Raw genomic sequence first — 21,807 nt, 5'->3', positions numbered from 1 at the left:
AGAGTTACATAGTGGAGAACATGTATAGAACATCAGAGTTACATAGTGGAGAACATGTATAGAACATCAGAGTTACATAGTGGAGAACATGTATAGAACATCAGAGTTACATAGTGGAGAACATGTATAGAACATCAGAGTTACATAGTGGAGAACATGTATAGAACATCAGAGTTACATAGTGGAGAACAACCCTGGAATATGTTATCTTGTCCACTGTGGACGTCTCGGGTGCTGGTGGTGACCTTCTGGTGGATGACCTGACCACCACAGAACACACATCACATGCCAGTGACGTTATCAGATAAGAGATACAAAACTGTGTCCACATTCGATTACTTAGGATTTGATCACATGTGTGTTTAGCATCCACTTATCTTCTCCTTTGAGGACTATACTCATAGCTCTTATATCGTGAGGGAACAAGGGTTGTTATACGTTCAAACTCACTGTGTCGAGCAATCTTTATACTCTTGGTCTTCGCTGGATCTCCATGGCTCCACCCAGCTCTCAACCTTCACCAGTTCAGTTTATGCAAGTTTGTTGGGATTCTTCAAGGACTAAGTATGTCCATATTAGCATAATATCATCAGCCTGGAACTTCAAAATACTTATCCTTCACTAGAGAGGATTTATGCATACACTTTCTCGCTTTCAAAGTTATTGCTTCTGCAAGATACACTGTACCAGCAGATCTCTTTCATAGCGTTCTGGTACCACGATCAGAATTGCATTAATCTGATCAAGAGATTAATCATTTTTTACTCGTACCTTGAAAACTCACTCCAATGGCTGCTCTCGTCTTAGAGTTCTGTTAATGGACGCTAAATGCACGTTATGACCATCCTCACAACGAACACCAAATTGTTTACGAGAAAATATTTTTCTCCTGTTACGGAATTATGTTCACAATATTATTATCCTGAAACTTCATAAAGCTTATTCTTCAATGGCGAACATTGTATATATACACTTTAGAGATTATATTGTTCAAGTCTACTATATCCCACAGTGTCTCTCCCCAGCCCTACACCTTCCCCCACAGTATAGCCCTACACCTTCCCCCACAGTATAGCCCTACACCTTCCCCCACACTATAGCCCTGCACCTTCCCCCACAGTATAGCCCTACACCCCCCACAGTATAGCCCTACACCTTCCCCCACAGTATAGCCCTACACCTTCCCCCACAGTATAGCCCTACACCTTCCCCCACAGTATAGCCCTGCACCTTCCCCCACAGTATAGCCCTACACCTTCCCCCACAGTATAGCCCTACACCTTCCCCCACAGTATAGCCCTACACATTCCCCCACAGTATAGCCCTGCACCTTCCCCACAGTATAGCCCTACACATTCCCCCACAGTATAGCCCTACACCTTCCCCCACACTATAGCCCTGCACCTTCCCCCACAGTATAGCCCTGCACCTTCCCCCACAGTATAGCCCTACACCTTCCTCCACAGTTTAGCCCTGCACCTTCCCCCACAGTATAGCCCTGCACCTTCCCCCACAATATAGCCTTGCATCTACCCCCACAGTATAGCCCTGCACCTTCCCCCACAGTATAGCCTTGCATCTACCCCCACAGTATAGTCCTGCACCTTCCCCCACAGTATAGCCCTACACCTTCCCCCACAGTATAGCCCTGCACCTTCCCCAACAGTATAGCCATGCACCTTTCCTAACAGTATAGCCCTGCACCTTCCCCCACAGTATAGCCCTGCATCTACCCCCACAGTATAGTCCTGCACCTTTCCCACAGTATAGCCCTACACATTCCCCCACAGTATAGCCATGCACCTTCCCCAACAGTATAGCCCTGCACCTTCCCCCACAGTATAGCCCTGCACCTTCCCCCACAGTATAGCCCTACACCTTCCCCCACAGTATAGCCCTACACCTTCCCCCACAGTATAGCCCTACACCTTCCTCCACAGTTTAGCCCTGCACCTTCCCCCACAGTATAGCCCTGCACCTTCCCCCACAATATAGCCTTGCATCTACCCCCACAGTATAGCCCTGCACCTTCCCCCACAGTATAGCCTTGCATCTACCCCCACAGTATAGTCCTGCACCTTCCCCCACAGTATAGCCCTACACCTTCCCCCACAGTATAGCCCTGCACCTTCCCCAACAGTATAGCCATGCACCTTCCCCAACAGTATAGCCCTGCACCTTCCCCCACAGTATAGCCCTGCATCTACCCCCACAGTATAGTCCTGCACCTTCCCCACAGTATAGCCCTACACATTCCCCCACAGTATAGCCATGCACCTTCCCCAACAGTATAGCCCTGCACCTTCCCCCACAGTATAGCCCTGCACCTTCCCCCACAGTATAGCCCTACACCTTCCCCCACAGTATAGCCCTACACCTTCCCCAACAGTATAGCCCTGCACCTTCCCCAACAGTATAGCCCTGCACCTTCCCCCACAGTATAGCCCTGCACCTTCCCCCACAGTATAGCCCTACACCTTCCCCCACAGTATAGCCCTACACATTCCCCCACAGTATAGCCCTGCACCTTCCCCCACAGTATAGCCCTACACCTTCCCCCACAGTATAGCCCTACACCTTCCCCCACAGTATAGCCCTACACCTTCCCCCACAGTATAGCCATGCACCTACCCCACAGTGTAGCCCTGCAACTTGCCACACAGTGTGAGCCTGCACTATCCTTTAGTCTCCCACATGACCACTCCCACAGTGGGGTTCCACACTCTCTTCTAGTCTCTTGTAAATGTCCCACACTGTGTGTCAACATACCATCTCATACGGTGTGTCCCCATACCGTCCCCATGGTGTGTTCCCAAAACGTCCCATGGTGTGCGTCCTCATACTGTCCCATATGGTGCGTTCCCATGCCGTCCCCATGCTGCCCCACGTTGTGCGTTCCATCCCATCCCACATGGTGTATCCCCATGTTGTCTCATATCATGTGTTCCCATGTCATCCCACGTGGTGTGTCCCCATACCATCCCACGTGGTGTGTCCCCATACCATCCCACGTAGTATGTCCCCATACCATCCCACATGGCGTATCCCCATGTTGTCTCATATCGTGTGTTCCCATGTCATCCCACGTGGTGTGTCCCCATACCATCCCACATGGCGTATCCCCATGTTGTCTCATATCGTGTGTTCCCATGTCATCCCACGTGGTGTGTCCCCATACCATCCCACATGGTGTATCCCCATGTTGTCTCATATCGTGTGTTCCCATGTCATCCCACGTGGTGTGTCCCCATACCATCCCACGTGGTGTGTCCCCATACCATCCCACGTGGTGTGTCCCCATACCATCCCACGTGGTGTGTCCCCATACCATCCCACGTGGTGTGTCCCCATACCATCCCACGTGGTGTGTCCCCACACCATCCCACGTGGTGTGTCCCCATACCATCCCACGTGGTGTGTCCCAATACCGTCCCACGTGGTGTGTCCCCACACCATCCCACGTGGTGCGTCCCCATACCATCCCACGTGGTGTGTCCCCACACCATCCCACGTGGTGCGTCCCCATACCATCCCACGTGGTGTGTCCCCACACCATCCCACGTGGTGTGACCCCACACCGTCCCACGTGGTGTGTCCCCACACCATCCCACGTGGTGTGTCCCCACACCGTCCCACATGGTGTGTCCCCACACCGTCCCTAGATGTTAAGCAACATCGTCTGGCTCACACCATCCTCCTGTCTTCCCTCATATCGACCCACAGTGACAACACCCCCACAGTTAGTCCACACACCGTCCTCCGTAGTGTGTCTCCCAACACCATCCCACAGTAAGCCTCCCCCACACTGTCCCACAGTATGTTATCCCGAGCCGACTTCTCAGAAATCATGTACACTATGCCCACAGTGCCCCACAACGTCGTCCCAGCAGTAGCTACCCACACTACCCTCCCTACAGTCACCAACATCTTACCTACAGTCCGTAGTGCGCCTTCCCACACCGGTCCCCCCACACTACCCACACCACTACCCACGGTTGATGTAGTTTACCGTCCCTCCTGGCCTCTCCCCACACCACACACACCATATTCTCCCCTCCCTGCACCATAGTGTCTCCCCACACCACGCACACCATATTCTCCCCTCCCTGCACCATAGTGTCTCCCCACACGACGCACACCGTATTCTCCCCTCCCTGCACCAGAATGTCCTCCCACACCATACACACCATATTCTCCCTTCCCTGCACCATAGTGTCTCCCCACACCAGGCACACCATATTCTCCCCTCCCTGCACCATAGTGTCTCCCCACACCACACACACCATATTCTCCCCTCCCTGCACCATAGTGTCTCCCCACACCAGGCACACCATATTCTCCCCTCCCTACACCATAGTGTCTCCCCACACCAGGCACACCATATTCTCCCCTCCCTGCACCATAGTGTCTCCCCACACCAGGCACACCATATTCTCCCCTCCCTGCACCATAGTGTCTCCCCACACGTCCCTCCCCAGTGTTCTCAGACTCCAGCTCCTCCAGTAACGAACACCGTCTTCCACAGTGACCCAGGTCCACCGGAGTGACCCTACACCGCCCCTCAGTGTGTCCAGAGTTCGTATCCCGCGGTGCTTCTGATGCAATATATCTTTATACAATCACTATATCTTCTCTCACAGTGTCCCAGCACACAGTATCCCACAGTAGTCCCATTTAATTCCTTTAGAATATCCCCAAACCGTCCCATTCTAATAAGCATTGACTGTTTCGTTGTTCCCACATAGTTCCCCACTGTGTCCCAAGGCTCTGTTCCCTCAGTATCTCCACAGTCTTCCGTAGCGTCCCCCACACATCCCTCCCCCACAGTGTTCCCATCCACCCTCCAAGTGTCTGAGCACCGTTGCCAGGGGAGTCCATATGCATCGTCCCCCACAGTGTCCCCACAATGCTTGCCAGAATGTCTCCACAGACGATCCTCCACGTCTCCAGCGTCCTCACGCACCATCCTGCACGCGTCCCCACTCCGTCCCCTGTAGTCTCCTCCTCCTTCCTGTGCCGAGGCCGCTGCTCACAGTGTCGCCCAGGCCTGGTGGTCCACAAATCCTGGGTGTTGTCTGGTGGCGTGATAAGCTCACTGTTGCCACAGCTGCCGTTGTTACCCACGACGTGTCGTGGATGGGGCGCGGGTGGCGTCTGTCTGTCTCTGTAGATGTGCCACAACTGAGCAACTTCAGACTCGGTACACGGAGCAACCCAGACTCACTAAAGCTGTGTCACTTTAGGCATGATGATAACGAGACTCATTATCATAAAGTCGTTTATCAAGTGAAGTAAATAATTAGTTTGTAGATCACACTTCAGAAGACAGTATCTTTCTTAGTCTGTATCATACATGCTTTTACCTTACTTCCACATCTTGTTGTTAACTACGCGCTTCAACCCAGTGTTTACCTCATTGTCACAGTTCCCTGCGGCAAAGCAAAGCACAACATATACGAAATATAACAAGACAAAGAATATTGTACTGCAGAGATTGTGAAGTCCACCAAGATGGAAGAGTTAGATGTGTGGAGTTGTGAGGGAGACATTATGACAGCTGTATGTCCATCCTGGGAGAGAAGTTATGTGCGTGTTGTGATGACAGGCTCAGGACTGTGGCCATATATCCAACCTGTGGGAGCAGCTGGCAGCACGTGATGATGCTGCAGTCGATACTGTGGCCGTAACTCGACTTAGGGAGAGCAGCTGGATGCTTGAGGTGATGAAGGTGTTGGTGTCATGGCCTTGTAGCAACTAAGAGAACTGTGGGGTACATGTGGTGAGTAGAACATCTGCACAGTGGCTGAGACGGTAAAAATTGATGTTAAGAATCAGAACTGTACCTGTCGGCCTTCCATGAAAGATGAGAGATTGCTTACAGTGAATAAGGACTGAGTTTTTAGCCTCAGATCCATCTTGTGGTAAAAATCTGGGCTCATGAAGCAATAGAATAGTCAGCCTTATGGACATAATTCCACTTCGTGAGAGCAGGTGGTTGGAGTGGAGTCTGGTGATGAGGTAGCCAGGATAATGGTCGTAAACGCAACCAGGAGAAGCAGCTGGGTGCGTCTGGTGGTGAGGGAATCAATATAGCGACCATAAGTCCACCTGTAGGTATGGTAATGTGTGTCATAGTATCGGTAACTCCACCGTAGGAGGAGCAGTTTGGTGGAGACGGTAATGGAGTGAGGATTGTGGCCGAAGTCGACTTTCGCCTCAGCCAGAGTCGGGTATGTGACAGTGGGAGTCAACACAGAGGCCGTGATTCCACTCTCGCATGAAGGAGCTATGGATGATGTGGGGTTGATGAGGGAGTCAATGTAATGGCAATAACATCAACCTGGGAGAGGGAAGCGGACGTGTTGGATGATCAGGAATTTAGTATAATAGCTGGAAATGGACCTGAGAGAGAACTTGTGTGTGTATGTTGATGGTGGAATTCAAATGAACAACGAACATCGCACCAGAGGAGGACCCCATCGACAGCCGGGTCATCAGCGCCAAACTTTAGCGTTCAGTGAAGCAACTCTTATGAAGGGATTCAGTTTAAGCTGCGTGATGAGTCGCTTGGAATTTGGTGGAAGCGAAAGCGTTTCGTGATGTATGAAATACGGTAGATCGTAGGTACTATGACAATGCATCAAGTAACCGAATCAGAATATATACGTAACTAAAGCTGTCCGAAAGAATATGAGAGAGGGCAAAACCGAATAAAAAGAACGTATCGTACATCTTGCAGCTCCAGCCTCAGGAGGGGAGGAGCCACCGATTATGATGTCGTCCAGCTTCCTGAAGAACTCCGGGAGTGAGCGGGAGGGAATGTTGAGACCTTCCCATCCACCGCTAGCGAGAGGTAGGGTTAGAGAGCTGGCCAGGAAGGACCCGGGCACCTGAGACAAAGGCTAATGTTCTTCTCGTCGATAAAAGTTGCAGCTCTCACTCCACTTGCCACAGTCTCCACAGTAAAGGTGAAATCTGATATCATGCATTGCCTGAATGCACTTAAACTTCAGCTATAGCAGCTCCATCATCAACAACTTCAACTCTCTTCCGACGTTTCCGAAGTGAACTACATCATTCTGATCCCTCTCTTGGTACATCTGCCTCGGTGCCTCGCCTTCCAGTGCGAATTTCTCGAGTACTGTAGGTTTTCCTTCGTGTTTATGCTTGTATATGGCCAACTCTGCATATGTGTCTGCTTTACTTATACTTCCTTAACGCTTAGTCAACAATGATATCTGTTACTCCCATGACGTATCCACCGCTATCTATTCTTTCTCATCTTCCTCAGTAACTTTACCACCTTACAGCTAGTGAACACAGACACAGCTCTGTGCCACGTGAGGGTTCCTGGATGAGAGAAATCCGCAGACTTCCTACAAAGAACTGCTCTGCAAGAAGACGGTATAATGTTATCTGCTGTTATCGTCTAAGATAACCAAAGCCGAGAGAGGAAGAACATTAATCTGGTTATGTTACCAAGCGCCCACCACGTCCAAGTAATGATAATATCTGATTGTACTGAAGGAAATATGAAATATTTCACTTTATGCTTTAATGTAATGTTGTTCTTTAGTCCTTCACGTATCTTGTATTTCAGCAACGTTTCATGTTTGTTGATATACACGTGAAGTAGGAAGTATTGTCCGTACTCCTGTGGCAGGGTATGGACATGACTTCACCAGTGAACACGAAAGTAACTTTGAACTCTAGATATTGAATAATGTTGTGTTGTGGGGATGAAGCAATGTGGTGAAGTGCTGACAGTGTGCTGACAATGGTTGGTTGCGAGAACCAGAGTCAATCCTGGGAGAGCATCTGTTAACACAGCAGGGTCGGCCAAGACCAGGACTGGACTACGAGGAAACCATCATGATGTGTCTCTTCTTGTCTCATGGCTGGCGAAGTGTCAGGAGTGGTGTCAGCACCACCACCACAGGTAAAGTGTAAGTAGAAGTGTCAGCATCACCCTTGCTGGTACAGTGTTAGTAATAGTGTCAGCACCACCATTGCTGGTAACGTGTCAGTAATAGTGTCAACACCACCAATGCTAGCAACGTGTAAGTAGTAGTGTCAGCACCACCATTGCTGGTAACGTGCCAGTTGTAGTGTCAGCACCAACATTGCTGGTAACGTGTGAATGGTAGTGTCAGCATCACCATTGCTGGTAACGTGTCAGTAGTAGTGTCAGCATCACCATTGCTGGTAACGTGTCAGTAGTAGTGTCAGCATCACCACTGTATGAGTCAGAAGGTGTCAGGAAAGTTTCGTGTGATTTCTCAGTATATCCTAAATGCAAACACAGAAATGAACCAGTACCATTACCATTGTCTCCCAGTAGAGATTCTCTCTCCTGAAGATGTCTTACAAATATTTCCCTCTTTTCCTGGGTTTGCAGATGACTTCCCAAATAATGTGAAGATGGTAGCTCAGTGCTCTTATAGAGAAGTAGATACCCATATGATGACAGGCATTATATTAGTGCTTGGCTACACTAATTCCAAACTGTGATCATTATACTAAATATATAATCTACCGAGGCCAGGGGCTGTCTGGCTCACTATCGTGCTTCCACAATGTCGAGATGCTGTGTGATTATCATCATACTATGGTATGAGAATATTACATTCTATTACCTTCCACGGGGTTGGGGAGAGGAGTCCATGATGGTGACAGTAGCGGGCTAATATTCACTCTGGTGAGGTCTGGTGTAGCCCAGTGGGAGCCGTCCTGGCCACACTAGGCTGGAGTATCACAACACTGAGAAGAAAACGGCGTCATAATTTCAAGAGTTTTAAGGGACACAGCGGCAGGGATACGTCCACCTCAGGACACAATACAAGAATACTGAGGAGCTCCTCTGAGAAGAATGAAATGTAAAGATGCAGGGATTAGGTGGGTAAAGTGTTCGTGTCTGTGAGGGAGATGAGAGGATGGCTAATTGATTTCTCAATCAACTGTACGCTTTCCTTGCAAGTGTCTCTTTCCTTTCTTTCAATAAGAATTTCAGTACGTCACCCCACCGCTTACTACCCTTTTACACAAGCCTGTCTCCCACTATTCCCATGCTACACATTATCATACAAATGAATTCAAACACCAATAGGCCACTGGGTCCTAACGAGGCTGTTTGTGATAGATCAGAAAGTCATCGATTAATGAGGTACGAGTACACTCACTTACAGAACTTTCAAAGAGGAAATGCCATAACCTTTACTCGTTATCCACTAATACGTCTTTCTAGTTTTTAGCTAAAGTCATCGCAAACAACTCCTGTCGCTCTCTCTTTCCTTCACTTTTCCGTTTGACGGTACTATAACTGTCTCTGTCCTAGGCAAAGTAACTCTCTTTGGTTCCCGTATCTCCTCTAACTTCACCTTGGATGATTCTAACATTCCTTCACCCCTGATGCTCCTCTTACTAATCCTATGCCCCTCCCCGTAATTTCTATTCGGACTGTCCGAGAAGCGTTTCCCGCTGGACGCAAACAAGGCTCGTTCCTGATGGCATCCATCCCCGTGTACTGAAAAAGTGAGCCACTAAACCAGCACCTGTGCTTGCTCGTCTATTACGTTTCAGTTTAAGAACCAGACTTTACCGTCTTCTTAGATGCACGCGTTGGTACATCTCATCACCTAGAATGGTGAGCTTGCAGACCCCTCGAACCATCTTCCTGTTGCTTTGACATCTTCTATTTCTAAAACAAAAATTGAATCTCTACTCAACTCTCATATCCTTATACACTTTGAATCTCACAATCTTCACTTTGATCACCAGTATTGCTTCCGCAAGGCGAGATCCACTGGTGATATTCTTTCCTGTCTTACTAATGTCTGGTGATGAGGTGATGAAATGAGGAGATGAAGTGAATATTTCGAAGGAATATTCATTCAAATACAGTATTTATGTTTATTTGTATTTGAATTATTCTCATATTGTGGTATTTTCATTTACATTCAAATTCATGGGCAGAGTACTCGTATTCATCTAATAATCATATATGTATAATTTGTCGAATGGTCGCAGAACAGCTAATTTCTATTTGAAAGCATAGAGAGGTATTCTTGTATACAGTCATTTAAGAATAATTTTCATTGTGGTGAAACTAGCTTATTTAGGCGACATCTCCAGGCACCTGAAAGAAATGAACTCAGACATGCAAGACCGAAATCAAACTATGATGGACATTTGTGAAAACATTGCCTGATTCTAGATGAAACTTGAACTTTGGAGAGAAAGATTAACCAGGGGAAAAACTGCTGCTTTTCCAGACCTGAGAGCAGCAGTGCTGGAAGATTCGTCAGACATAACCCTTGCAGACGTCAAAGAGGTTTTTCAAGATCATTTGAAGAAGGTTCAGGAGGAAATAGACAGATTTTTGCCAGAAAATGTCGACCTATGTCAACGTAGCTGAGTTAAGAATGTGTTCTGTGTGAACGTCAGTGAAGTTGGAGAAGATATCCCTGGTTTTCAAGAACTTATAAGTCTACAGGAAAATCAGGAGCAGAAGCAATGTTTTGGAAGTCTCTCGTCCTCTGAATTGTGGGCCCAACTCAAGGAAAAGTCTATTCTGCCTCGCGAGGCTGAAAAGGCTCTTCTCCATTTTCTAACCTTATGCCAGGGTCTGTGAACAAAGATTTTCAGCTCTTGCGACGATCAGGACTCAAGTAAGGAGCCGTCTGAATCCTCAGCATGATCTGTGCTGTGCTTTATCTATCAACATAAAGCCGAAGCTGGAAGAAATGGCCAATTAAATGAAGGAACATCACAGTAGCCACGAAACTAAATGTTTTCTTCCTTACACTGAAAACATGCTTCCACCCTGAGGGTCGTCAAGCCAAAAAAAGTCTGTGTTTAGAGTGACGTCCAATAAATTTGGGAAACTCTGATCTGCAGGATAAGGTAATGAACTTTGGAACAGGTGAAGAGATACTATTATAGGATGGATGTGTATATAGAGCCACTTCAACAACAGTAACTTCTGCTGTTCGCTCAGCAGAAACTGAAGCATCGCCCTGTAATCGCTCCTACCATAAAGGGAAGGGGCGGATGGAGGTAGGAGACTGAGATACATTTAGCACAGAGAGTTGGTCTAGATCGTTAAGAATGGAAAACATGTGGGTTCGAACCCCACTGTCTGAGTGTGAGGTTCTCAGCCAATCTCTGTGGTGTCCAGTGAAGTCCCTTAAGTAGAGGACATAAACTTAAGGGTGAGGGAAGGTCACGTCCATCTGGCAAGAATTAAGACAGCAGAAGAATGACATCAAGTTGGTAAAGTCGGTGAAGAACTGTGGTGTTGTAATGAATTTCTTATTTAGTACAAAGAAGCTTAGGAACCACACAGGATATTGTAATCTCCAGCATTATATTAACATACAACAGACGCAAAGACGATAAATAAGCATGTAGATGGATAGGTGACGCTACACCGATAATATATATATATATATATATATATATATATATATATATATATATATATATATATATATTTTTTTTTTTTTATACTTTGTCGCTGTCTCCCGCGTTTGCGAGGTATATATATATATATATATATATATATATATATATATATATATATATATATATATATATATATATATATATATATATATATATATATATATATATACATATATATATACAGTTACGGAGACAGAGTAGTATATGAAAGGACAATTTGTTTCAAAAGTAACGCATACATTAAACGACATATTAGCGTAAGTGATGGAGGACCTACCAACACAAAAGAATAATCACTTACCTATTCTGATGACATCGGAGCCGCCAGCCAGGTGCAGGAGGGAGGCCAGCAGAAGCAGCAGCAGGCAGAGAGGTACAGAGGACGGGAGGTTGGTGGTAGGAGGTGGGCGTCTGTGGTCGCTGGCCTCACTCAGCCGTGACAAGAAAGACCCACACCTCTCCTCACTCACGGTTCTCTGTTTACCCTGTGAGGTCACGAGACCCTCCATGCCTGACAGCGGGGTGACCACTGGTCTCTCGTGTTTACAAACTCTGGTTTTCATTTCAGGTTTTCATATTCCAGTATGAAGAAGGAACGACAAAGATTATCATCAGTTAGTTCTTTGTGGGAACAGATTGAAGGACATTTATATGATTTTCTGTGGCAGTCACGTCTGGATGATATATCACGTGAATGAATTTATGTGCTTGACAACGATGTAAATATAGTCTCATCTTAACTATTGTTGTCTTCACTATATCATGGCGTCTTCAGGGTCATGCATGACACTTTTATTGTTCGATTCTGACACAGGTACCACCAGGGTGTTCTGTGGTGGTGTGGCAGATTACCACATCGGCAAACGGTCTCTGCACCGCCTCTCCATCACTCTCTGGCCACAGAGGGCGTCTCACTCAGACTCATACATGTTATCGTCATTCTTATTTCCAGAGAGAAATCATCAATGTTTGGCGGACCAATATGTACTTACCAAGATTCAATACTTAACAAATCCCGAAAAATGCAATACAATTATCAGAATTATAGCACTGAAAAATGTTTTCTTTCCTCACATTCAAAGGTTTTCTTCTCTACGAACAACAGAGTGGGTCACTTGGCTGATCATGATTCAGTAATGGTGATTTGTACTATATTCAGCTTCGCTAAGACAACATAGAAGGTCCACGATATAGATTTTCTGACTTCACTGACCTCAACACACTCGGCTCGTCAACCTGAAACGAGAAACGATTAAATTCAGTTGTGTTTTTGAGGGGAAAATTGTGTTGGAAAAAGAGAAAGTAATTAGAAATAGAGTTTTCGAACTAAACATAGTTTCCATGATAGTTTCGACATAAAGTCTCATCAGTCAATAGTATAGTTTTTTAAATCTATTCACAAAGTACTGTAGCTGGAGGAAAGAAATATTTTCCTGGAAAATTCTCTGATGTTATCCTTCCACACTTGAACACACCATTTTCCAAGTAAACTCACCCTTGCGTTATCTGCTGAGCCTTCAAGCAGGGAAGGATATGACAGTGTAAATAACTTTACAAATGATATTGTAGTCATTCATACACAGTCAGTGGGTAGAGCGTTCTTACTCGCTTACTTGTTTTTGACAGCAGTTTCAAAGATATCTTAAAACACACAAACATACACCCATATATATATATATATATATATATATATATATATATATATATATATATATATATATATATATATATATATATATATATATATATATATATATATATATATATATACACACGAATAAAATAAGTCGTAGTAATATTCTTCAACGGCAAAGTCAAGTAAGCAGCGTGAAGAGCAAGTGAGACGGTTTTAAAGATAATTAGATCGTCATAAACAGAGCAATCGAATTCCAGGCAGAGATTCACCCTCTCTATAATGTTCACTGGCGCGTCCCCACCTCAAACATTGGGTTCAATGTTATTCAATTTACTTACAAAGAGGAAAATAAAGCACAGCTGAGAATGATCAAGATCATTCTCGCAATGAGAAACAAGTGCTATGCGTTGCCTGAAGCATCTGATGCTATTTAGCTTAAAAAAGACGCAACGAGTCCATTTGATGCAGGTATTCATCATGATCAAAGGCAACGATCATTTTGATCTAAGGATCTAACTGACACTTGACAAGTCTGACCTCACTTGTAGTACACGATGCGAACTCGTGAGCAAGGGTTTCAGTTCGTTTGACCCAAGACACACTTTCTTCAACGAGATATTTTAACATAAGGAACCCAACCACCTCAGGTGCTCATCCTCTCCTCTGGGGCTGCTCGATGGTCGGGTACCTGGCGAAGGCTGAGGTGTTTACATAAGACTTAGATATGGTATATTTGAGGGACGGGATAACACAAGAGTAAAACTCTTTCCCTGCAACGCATAACTGGAAATTATGAATAGTAATCACAGACGCACACACACACACACGCGCACACACACACACACACAATATAATAGATATACATTCATGGTCTCTCTCTCTCTCTCTCTCTCTCTCTCTCTCTCTCTCTCTCTCTCTCTCTCTCTCTCTCTCTCTCTCTCTCTCTCTCTCTCCTCCATCTCTGTCAGTCTCCCTCTTCATCTTTTCCTCCAGCTGTCACCGTGTCCTTCCCACCTCATTCCTCCACGCCAATATGCGACCTTCCACAAGACAAGACCCAATAACAAACCCGTTCCCTTCCTCTTCCCTCTCCTTCCTCCTGATGATACAATTTCATCCACCGACATTGATATGGAATGAACGATAAAGGAGATATGAAAAAACTGAGCAGTATTCAATTTGGTTCATTCCTGTCAATTCTTTATCCACATTTTTAATGCATTCATGAATGATTAGCATCAAGTTCCAGAGAAAAAGAAAGACAGAGAAAAATTGAATTTTTGTACAGAAAACGAGTTTCATGATAGAATTTTGTGGTTCGTTTGAGGGCAAGGACGGGATAACGACATGACTGGGAAACTGTGTATTGGTGCAGCAGTCGGCCGCCAGGCCAGGGTGTGAACTGGCCAACACTCTCAACCCACCCTCCGTGTTCCTCCTGACTCAGTGCTCAACCCACCCTCCGTGTTCCTCCTGACTCAGTACTCAACCCACCCTCCGTGTTCCTCCTGACTCATTGCTCAACCCACCCTCCGTGTTCCTCCTGACTCAGTACTCAACCCACCCTCCGTGTTCTTCCTGACTCAGTACTCAACCCAACCTCTGTGTTCCTCCTGACTCAGTACTCAACCCACCCTCCGTGTTCCTCCTGACTCAGTACTCAACCCACCCTCCGTTTTCCTCCTGACTCAGTACTCAAAACACCCTCCGTGTTCCTCCTGACTCAGTACTCAACCCACCCTCCGTGTTCCACCTGACTCAGTACTCAACCCACCCTCCGTGTTCCTCCTGACTCAATACTCAACCCACCCTCCGTGTTCCTCCTGACTCAGTACTCAACCCACCCTCCGTGTTCCTCCTGACTCAGTACTCAACCCACCCTCCGTGTTCCTCCTGACTCAGTACTCAAAACACCCTCCGTGTTCCTCCTGACTCAGTACTCAACCCACCCTCCGTGTTCCTCCTGACTCAGTACTCAACCCACCCTCCGTGTTCCTCCTGACTCAGTACTCAACCCACCCTCCGTGTTCCTCCTGACTCATTGCTCAACCCACCCTCCGTGTTCCTCCTGACTCAGTACTCAACCCACCCTCCGTGTTCCTCCTGACTCAGTACTCAACCCACCCTCCGTGTTCCTCCTGACTCACTGCTCAACCAACCCTCCGTGTTCCTCCTGACTCAGTACTCAACCCACCCTCCGTGTTCCTCCTGACTCAGTGCTCAACCCACCCTCCGTGTTCCTCCTGACTCAGTACCCAACCCACCCTCCGTGTTCCTCCTGACTCAGTACTCAACCCACCCTCCGTGTTCCTCCTGACTCATTGCTCAACCCACCCTCCGTGTTCCTCCTGACTCAGTACTCAACCCACCCTCCGTGTTCCTCCTGACTCAGTACTCAACCCACCCTCCGTGTTCCTCCTGACTCACTGCTCAAGCAACCCTCCGTGTTCCTCCTGACTCAGTACTCAACCCACCCTCCGTGTTCCTCCTGACTCAGTACTCAACCCACCCTCCGTGTTCCTCCTGACTCAATACTCAACCCACCCTCCGTGTTCCTCCTGACTCAGTACTCAACCCACCCTCCGTGTTCCTCCTGACTCAGTACTCAACCCACCCTCCGTGTTCCTCCTGACTCATTGCTCAACCCACCCTCCGTGTTCCTCCTGACTCAGTACTCAACCCACCCTCCATGTTCCTCCTGACTCAGTACTCAACCCACCCTCCGTGTTCCTCCTGACTCAGTGCTCAACCCACCCTCCGTGTTCCTCCTGACTCAGTACTGAACCCACCCTCCGTGTTCCTCCTGACTCAGTACTCAACCCACCCTCCGTGTTCCTCCTGACTCACTGCTCAACCAACCCTCCGTGTTCCTCCTGACTCATTGCTCAACCCACCCTCCGTGTTCCTCCTGACTCAGTACTCAACCCACCCTCCGTGTTCCTCCTGACTCATTGCTCAACCCACCCTCCGTGTTCCTCCTGACTCACTGCTCAACCAACCCTCCGTGTTCCTCCTGACTCAGTACTCAACCCACCCTCCGTGTTCCTCCTGACTCAGTACTCAACCCACCCTCCGTGTTCCTCCTGACTCAGTACTCAACCCACCCTCCGTGTTCCTCCTGACTCAGTACTCAACCCACCCTCCGTGTTCCTCCTGACTCATTGCTCAACCCACCCTCCGTGTTCCTCCTGACTCAGTACTCAACCCACCCTCCGTGTTCCTCCTGACTCAGTACTCAACCCACCCTCCGTGTTCCTCCTGACTCACTGCTCAACCAACCCTCCGTGTTCCTCCTGACTCAGTACTCAACCCACCCTCCGTGTTCCTCCTGACTCAGTGCTCAACCCACCCTCTGTGTTCCTCCTGACTCAGTACTGAACCCACCCTCCGTGTTCCTCCTGACTCAGTACTCAACCCACCCTCCGTGTTCCTCCTGACTCACTGCTCAACCAACCCTCCGTGTTCCTCCTGACTCATTGCTCAACCCACCCTCCGTGTTCCTCCCGGCTCAGTGCTCAGGCAGAAGCGGGTTCCACCTGCCACTGGAGAAGTGTGCTAGTTGTCAACACAGTGTGTGGCAGGTAATTATGTAAACACCAAGTGTGTTGACTTCCATTACAAGTTTTTCTTTTCCCATGAAGAAGTCATTTCATGTCAGTTGGACTGTGTTAATGAAGACAAACTTTCCATAATTCTTCACCGACTATTTTACCCCCTGAGGAAATACGTAACACACTTGTTTACCTTTCTGATTTACGGCTTAATTTGTTTCCAACTGGCAACCTTCTGCTGACTACCTGTATAACGTAACATAACGTAACCTTGATTTCTTCTAGATGCATCTGATGACATAACCACCTTTACTGCCAAACATTCTTACTTAACTCATGAACGACCATCTTGCGTCAATGTTCTCAGCAATTCTCACTACAGTCTACTCTAGTTACTACTGAGCTTCATCATTAACTACCTTTCTTGACACTCCTGATACATACGTGTCTTGCCCGCCTCTCCTTAATATTCTGACTAATTATCAGAACTTATGGGTTTCCGTGGTGTAGCGGTTCGCGTTTCTGACCACAACGCATTCACCGGCCGCCCATGGTCGAGGGCATTGGTTCGACGTCTGGATGCGGCAGCCCGTTCACAGTTAACCCAACTGATAATCTAACCGTTGGGGTTGGTAGATAGAATAGGTACATGGCTCAGGCTATGGTATGATGACTTCTTCATGGGAAAACAAAAACTTGTAATGGAAGTCAACACACGTCCTTTAGATGGCTTTGATTAGGGTCTAGTTATCCGTGGCGTCTCAGCTTAACATGAAGAAAGGTTTCACTCAAATATTCTCACCGTTACGACCTGAAAACCAACTCTATCAACAGTCTCCAGTGTTCAATATCAACTCTCCTTCATAATGTTGTCATTATGTCTCAGAGCCAACTCTACTCTGTGACATTTCCACATGGTGCGAGACCCTAACTCCTCCTCTTTATAGTTAGTGAGATTATTAAGAAAAAGATTCTGATTAAAGTACAGTTGTTAAGGAAAGGCTTTGTTCCTGATATAAAGGAGAAGATTTGGTCCTGATATCTGTTTAGATTTTAAAGAAGTGGAATTCGTCCTGATCCTGAGATGGAATGTTATCATTGTAGGACCAGATCCCATCATTCACACTCACACCAAGCAAACATCCTTGATGTTATCAATATGTGTCATGATGAATTCCTCTTTTCTCAGCACCGACTTCTGTTCTTAATAACTGGCCAGAACCAACTGCCTCATCTGAACGTTCTCGTCAGCTGATATAAACGACTGCTACATTTGAACCTTTGAACTTGACAGCTTCCCCTACTGTCACCCCTCTTCTTCCCCTACTGTCACCCTCTCCTTCACCTACTGTCACCCTCTCCTTCACCTACTGTCACCCTCTCCTTCACCTACTGTCACCCTCTCCTTCCCCTACTGTCACTCTCTCCTTCCCCTACTGTCACCCTCTCCTTCACCTACTGTCACCCTCTCCTTCACCTACTGTCACCCTCTCCTTCACCTACTCTCACCCTCTCCTTCCTCTGCTGCCACCTTCTCTTCCCCGTGTCTCCCTTTTTTATACCTTACTCTTACCCTCTCCCTCTACTCTTCATGTATTACATTCCTCTCCCCCACATACTATCTATCACCCTTCATTCCTCCTCCTACCCTTCATCTATCCTATCATCATCCCTCCCTCTCCTGTTGCCACTGTCTCTTCCCTTCAGTAAGTCTGCTCTCTCTCCACCTTCTCAGTCTATCCTCATCCTCTGTTGCCATCAGTTCACTATTACTTCACTCACCCTCCCACTTCCCCACATCTTCCACTGTCATGTTTGCCTCCAACAGTTCAGTATTCCCTACCGTCATCCTGGATTCAACATGTCATCAGTAACCAATATGTACCATAATGGAAGAAGACTCCACAACAACAGATCGATCTAGCTCAGGTGGGTCAGTATCAGCCTTAAATTAGAACGTTCATAATATCGACTAAGATCAAACCATTCTCTGTCAGTAAACTGACTGAAACTACAAGATAAGTCATGATAATACAGGGAGGGAGTTCTAAACTACCCTCATCTTGCGTGTGTATGTGTGTGTGTGTGTGTGTGTGTGTGTGTGTGTGTGTGTGTGTGTGTGTGTGTGTGTTGTGTTGTGTGTGTGTGTGTGTGTGCCAGGAACTTTCGTTATAGATTTTCGTAATTTACGCACTGTATTTTACAAACTGTTTGTTCCCCTACCTAATACGTGCAGCTTAAGACTGGAGAGATTCATAATGCCTGGTAATGGGAAGTGGTGAGTGAGGATTTTATCGCTGGAGACGAACGCTCAACTTGAACACTTCAGATGTTCTCCTCTTGTGTGGTGGAGACCCTGGCTGGGGTCGGCAATTAGGACGCCACGTTCACACTTCCACTGAGCGAACTTGTGGGTCTCATTTTTGGTCAATACCTCATTAATATATATATAAAACTCCCTTAGTCAGACCAGAGTAAAATCCATGACAAAATATTTTTCCATAATTCCGAGGAACACGTACCCTATGTTCTCCATCTCACTAAGATAGTTTTCGTTATCTTATCACAAAGAACAATCTGGGAAACTGATAACAAGAGACGTATCCCGTAGTAAACATTAGAGCTTCTATGGTTCTCCTATATAAAGACTAAGATTGTATGCACACACACACACACACACACATGGTTTCGAATCCTGGACACAATAGTCGGCCCTCAGCCAATCCTAGTTGTTCATCCTCTCCTTGGAGTTGGTTGATGAATAGGCACCTGGCTTGAATTAGTGTATGTGTGTGTGTGTGTGTGTGTGTGTGTGTGTGTGTGTGTGTGTACACAAACACACACACAAAGGCAAGGTACATACATTAGAAATGAAGAGACGAGTCAATACGAATATAAAATTCTGTCCCCGTAACACACAAATAGTAACGACTATTAGGATGGTACGAGGGTTAGTGAGGCAAGCTTTGCTCCGTGGTGGCGAGGTTCTAATGATGGGGATTTGACCCACCGGGAAATCAACTGGGATTACCAAGACCACCTGGGAAAAGCAGGCCAAGAAGCGAACATTTTCTCTACGTCAGGAAAACTTCCTTTATCATTGCGTCACTGAACACTTCACAGCTAGAAAAGCAGATATGGACATCATTAATACCAGACCTTATTTTCCTTTGCTGCAGACTGGAATCTGGGGACATCAGACTTGATACATTCTGAGGAAAAGTGATCAAGGAGTACCTTGATTTGAGTACGTGGTTAGCGAGGATGTAACAAAGGAATTCAAGAGTTACACGAGACCAGAGAGGAGACTCAGTGGAAGATGATTCACCGAACTAAATAAATTCTTTTAGAAGTCAATAATTTTGAGGTTAGGGAGTGGAGGTATTGTGGAGTGCTTAATGAGGGAGTCGGTCGATGGCTTCCATTGATGGCAACAGAGAAGAGTGATAAAGAGTGAGACATACGTGGTTCCGTATGTGTTAAAGGTGACAGCGGATATAGATGTACTTAGGGGATAATACAAAAGACATAACAGCCAAGTAGCCTTTGAAATTTATGAGAAAATAAAGATTTAATAGAAAAAATAAGAAAAGAGGAACAGAGGAGTTTCGATAGAGATATTAATAGTATATATCACTGCAAACAGGTTTAAAACACTCTAAGTTGGTACATGAATTTTGCAAGAGCAAATTATCAGTAATAGAACTCGTAACTAGACTGATAGAATAAATGAGAAGCATTTTCGATTCAGGGAAACGTGGAGAAAAATAAGGAGGCAACAGGAATGCGATCACATAGAGAGAGGCTCAGCCAGCAGGTTGGTCACGCAATTGGTTGATGAAAGTCGTCTTAAAGAAATGCCAAGTAATGAAGATGATACGTGGTGACGTGTGACCAAGATATATCTATTATCTTTACGGGATGACGATGACAAGGTGTCTCCTGTAAGAGGATTCAGAGGGTGAAGCCAACAACCACTGTTAGTAAAGTTGTTGTAGTATAACATACACTGTACCATTGAACATCAACATTATCATAAAAAAACATTTATAAACACATTCCAATAAACCTACACACAAAAAACTGATGCACACACAAACACACATTTGTTATTACTGATAAACGGCCAATGACGGACAGGTAAACACAGTCATTCCAGCCAATCATCCTTCCTTCTTGAGGCTGGTTGATGTATAGGTACCTGGAGTAAGCTGGGATATGATCATGTATATGTATATTGAGACATGGTACATACACAAGTTTAAGAGAAGGGACAACACAAGTTTTAAACTCTTTCAAGTAGCACACACACACACACACACACACACACACACACACACACACGAACGCACGGGCGAGAGTGATATGAACTACAAAGGATACATACTCACCAATATAACATACACCATCATACAGATCATCACCTACCATTGTAAGAGACATGCTAGTACATGGAACATGACCCACACTGATACATTAGACAACAGTGATCAACAGATGAGCAGTTGCTCCGTTTATACACGGGACTGATCCTTCCTTGTATGAAGTACTGCTCTTACATCTGGGGTGGGTCTAGCTCTGCTTCCCTACTTGACAGAGTGGAATCGAAAGTGGTCCAAGTTATAAACTGTCGCAGGCTAACGCTAAAACTTGACCTCTCTTGCCCTACTCCTCAATGTTGCTTCACTTTCTCCTCTTCTGTAGGTACTATATTGGTTTTCTCTCCCAAGAGCTGGCTGCTTGTGTGCCCCCCGCAACGAATAGACCACACAATACTCGGGTTTCATGATTCTTGTGTCGCCGTCGGCAATTTAGAAGTGGGCCGTTTTGATAACTGTTGCTTTCACTACACCTCAAAGCTTTGGAACTCTCTAACCTTTAACGTCTTTCCCGGTAACTATGACCTGGCACATTATAAAAGACAGGTTTATCACTTCCTCCAGAATTCGTAAATATTTTATCTCGTCTCATCCTTTACCCTTTCATTAACCTACCTAGAGTTCAATTAAGGCCTTAGCTCTGATATGGACTTTTGTCTGTGACTGGAGCCTTCAATGTAAAGTAGAAATATACATCCTCAGCACAAGAAGAAAATATCAAGTACACAAACAAATAAACAAAGCATATAAAGAAATTGAACCAAACAAATGAATAGAG

At 46.1% G+C, this 21,807-nt stretch overlaps 1 protein-coding gene across 1 annotated transcript in view; it reads right to left on the bottom strand.

Moving 5' to 3' along the window:
- Positions 1 to 21,807, bottom strand: part of LOC139747606 (glutamate receptor ionotropic, kainate 2-like) — a 775,400-nt gene that overhangs the window by 552,713 nt on the left and 200,880 nt on the right. The window contains exon 3 of the mRNA XM_071660081.1: positions 11,765 to 12,699. Coding sequence (XP_071516182.1) covers positions 11,765 to 12,026 — 262 coding nt within the window. The 5' untranslated portion in view covers positions 12,027 to 12,699. The remainder of the gene's footprint in view (positions 1 to 11,764; positions 12,700 to 21,807) is intronic.

This window comes from Panulirus ornatus, chromosome 69, assembly GCF_036320965.1.
Source record: "Panulirus ornatus isolate Po-2019 chromosome 69, ASM3632096v1, whole genome shotgun sequence".
NCBI lineage: Eukaryota > Metazoa > Arthropoda > Malacostraca > Decapoda > Palinuridae > Panulirus > Panulirus ornatus.
This window is presented reverse-complemented; position numbering and strand designations above follow the sequence as displayed.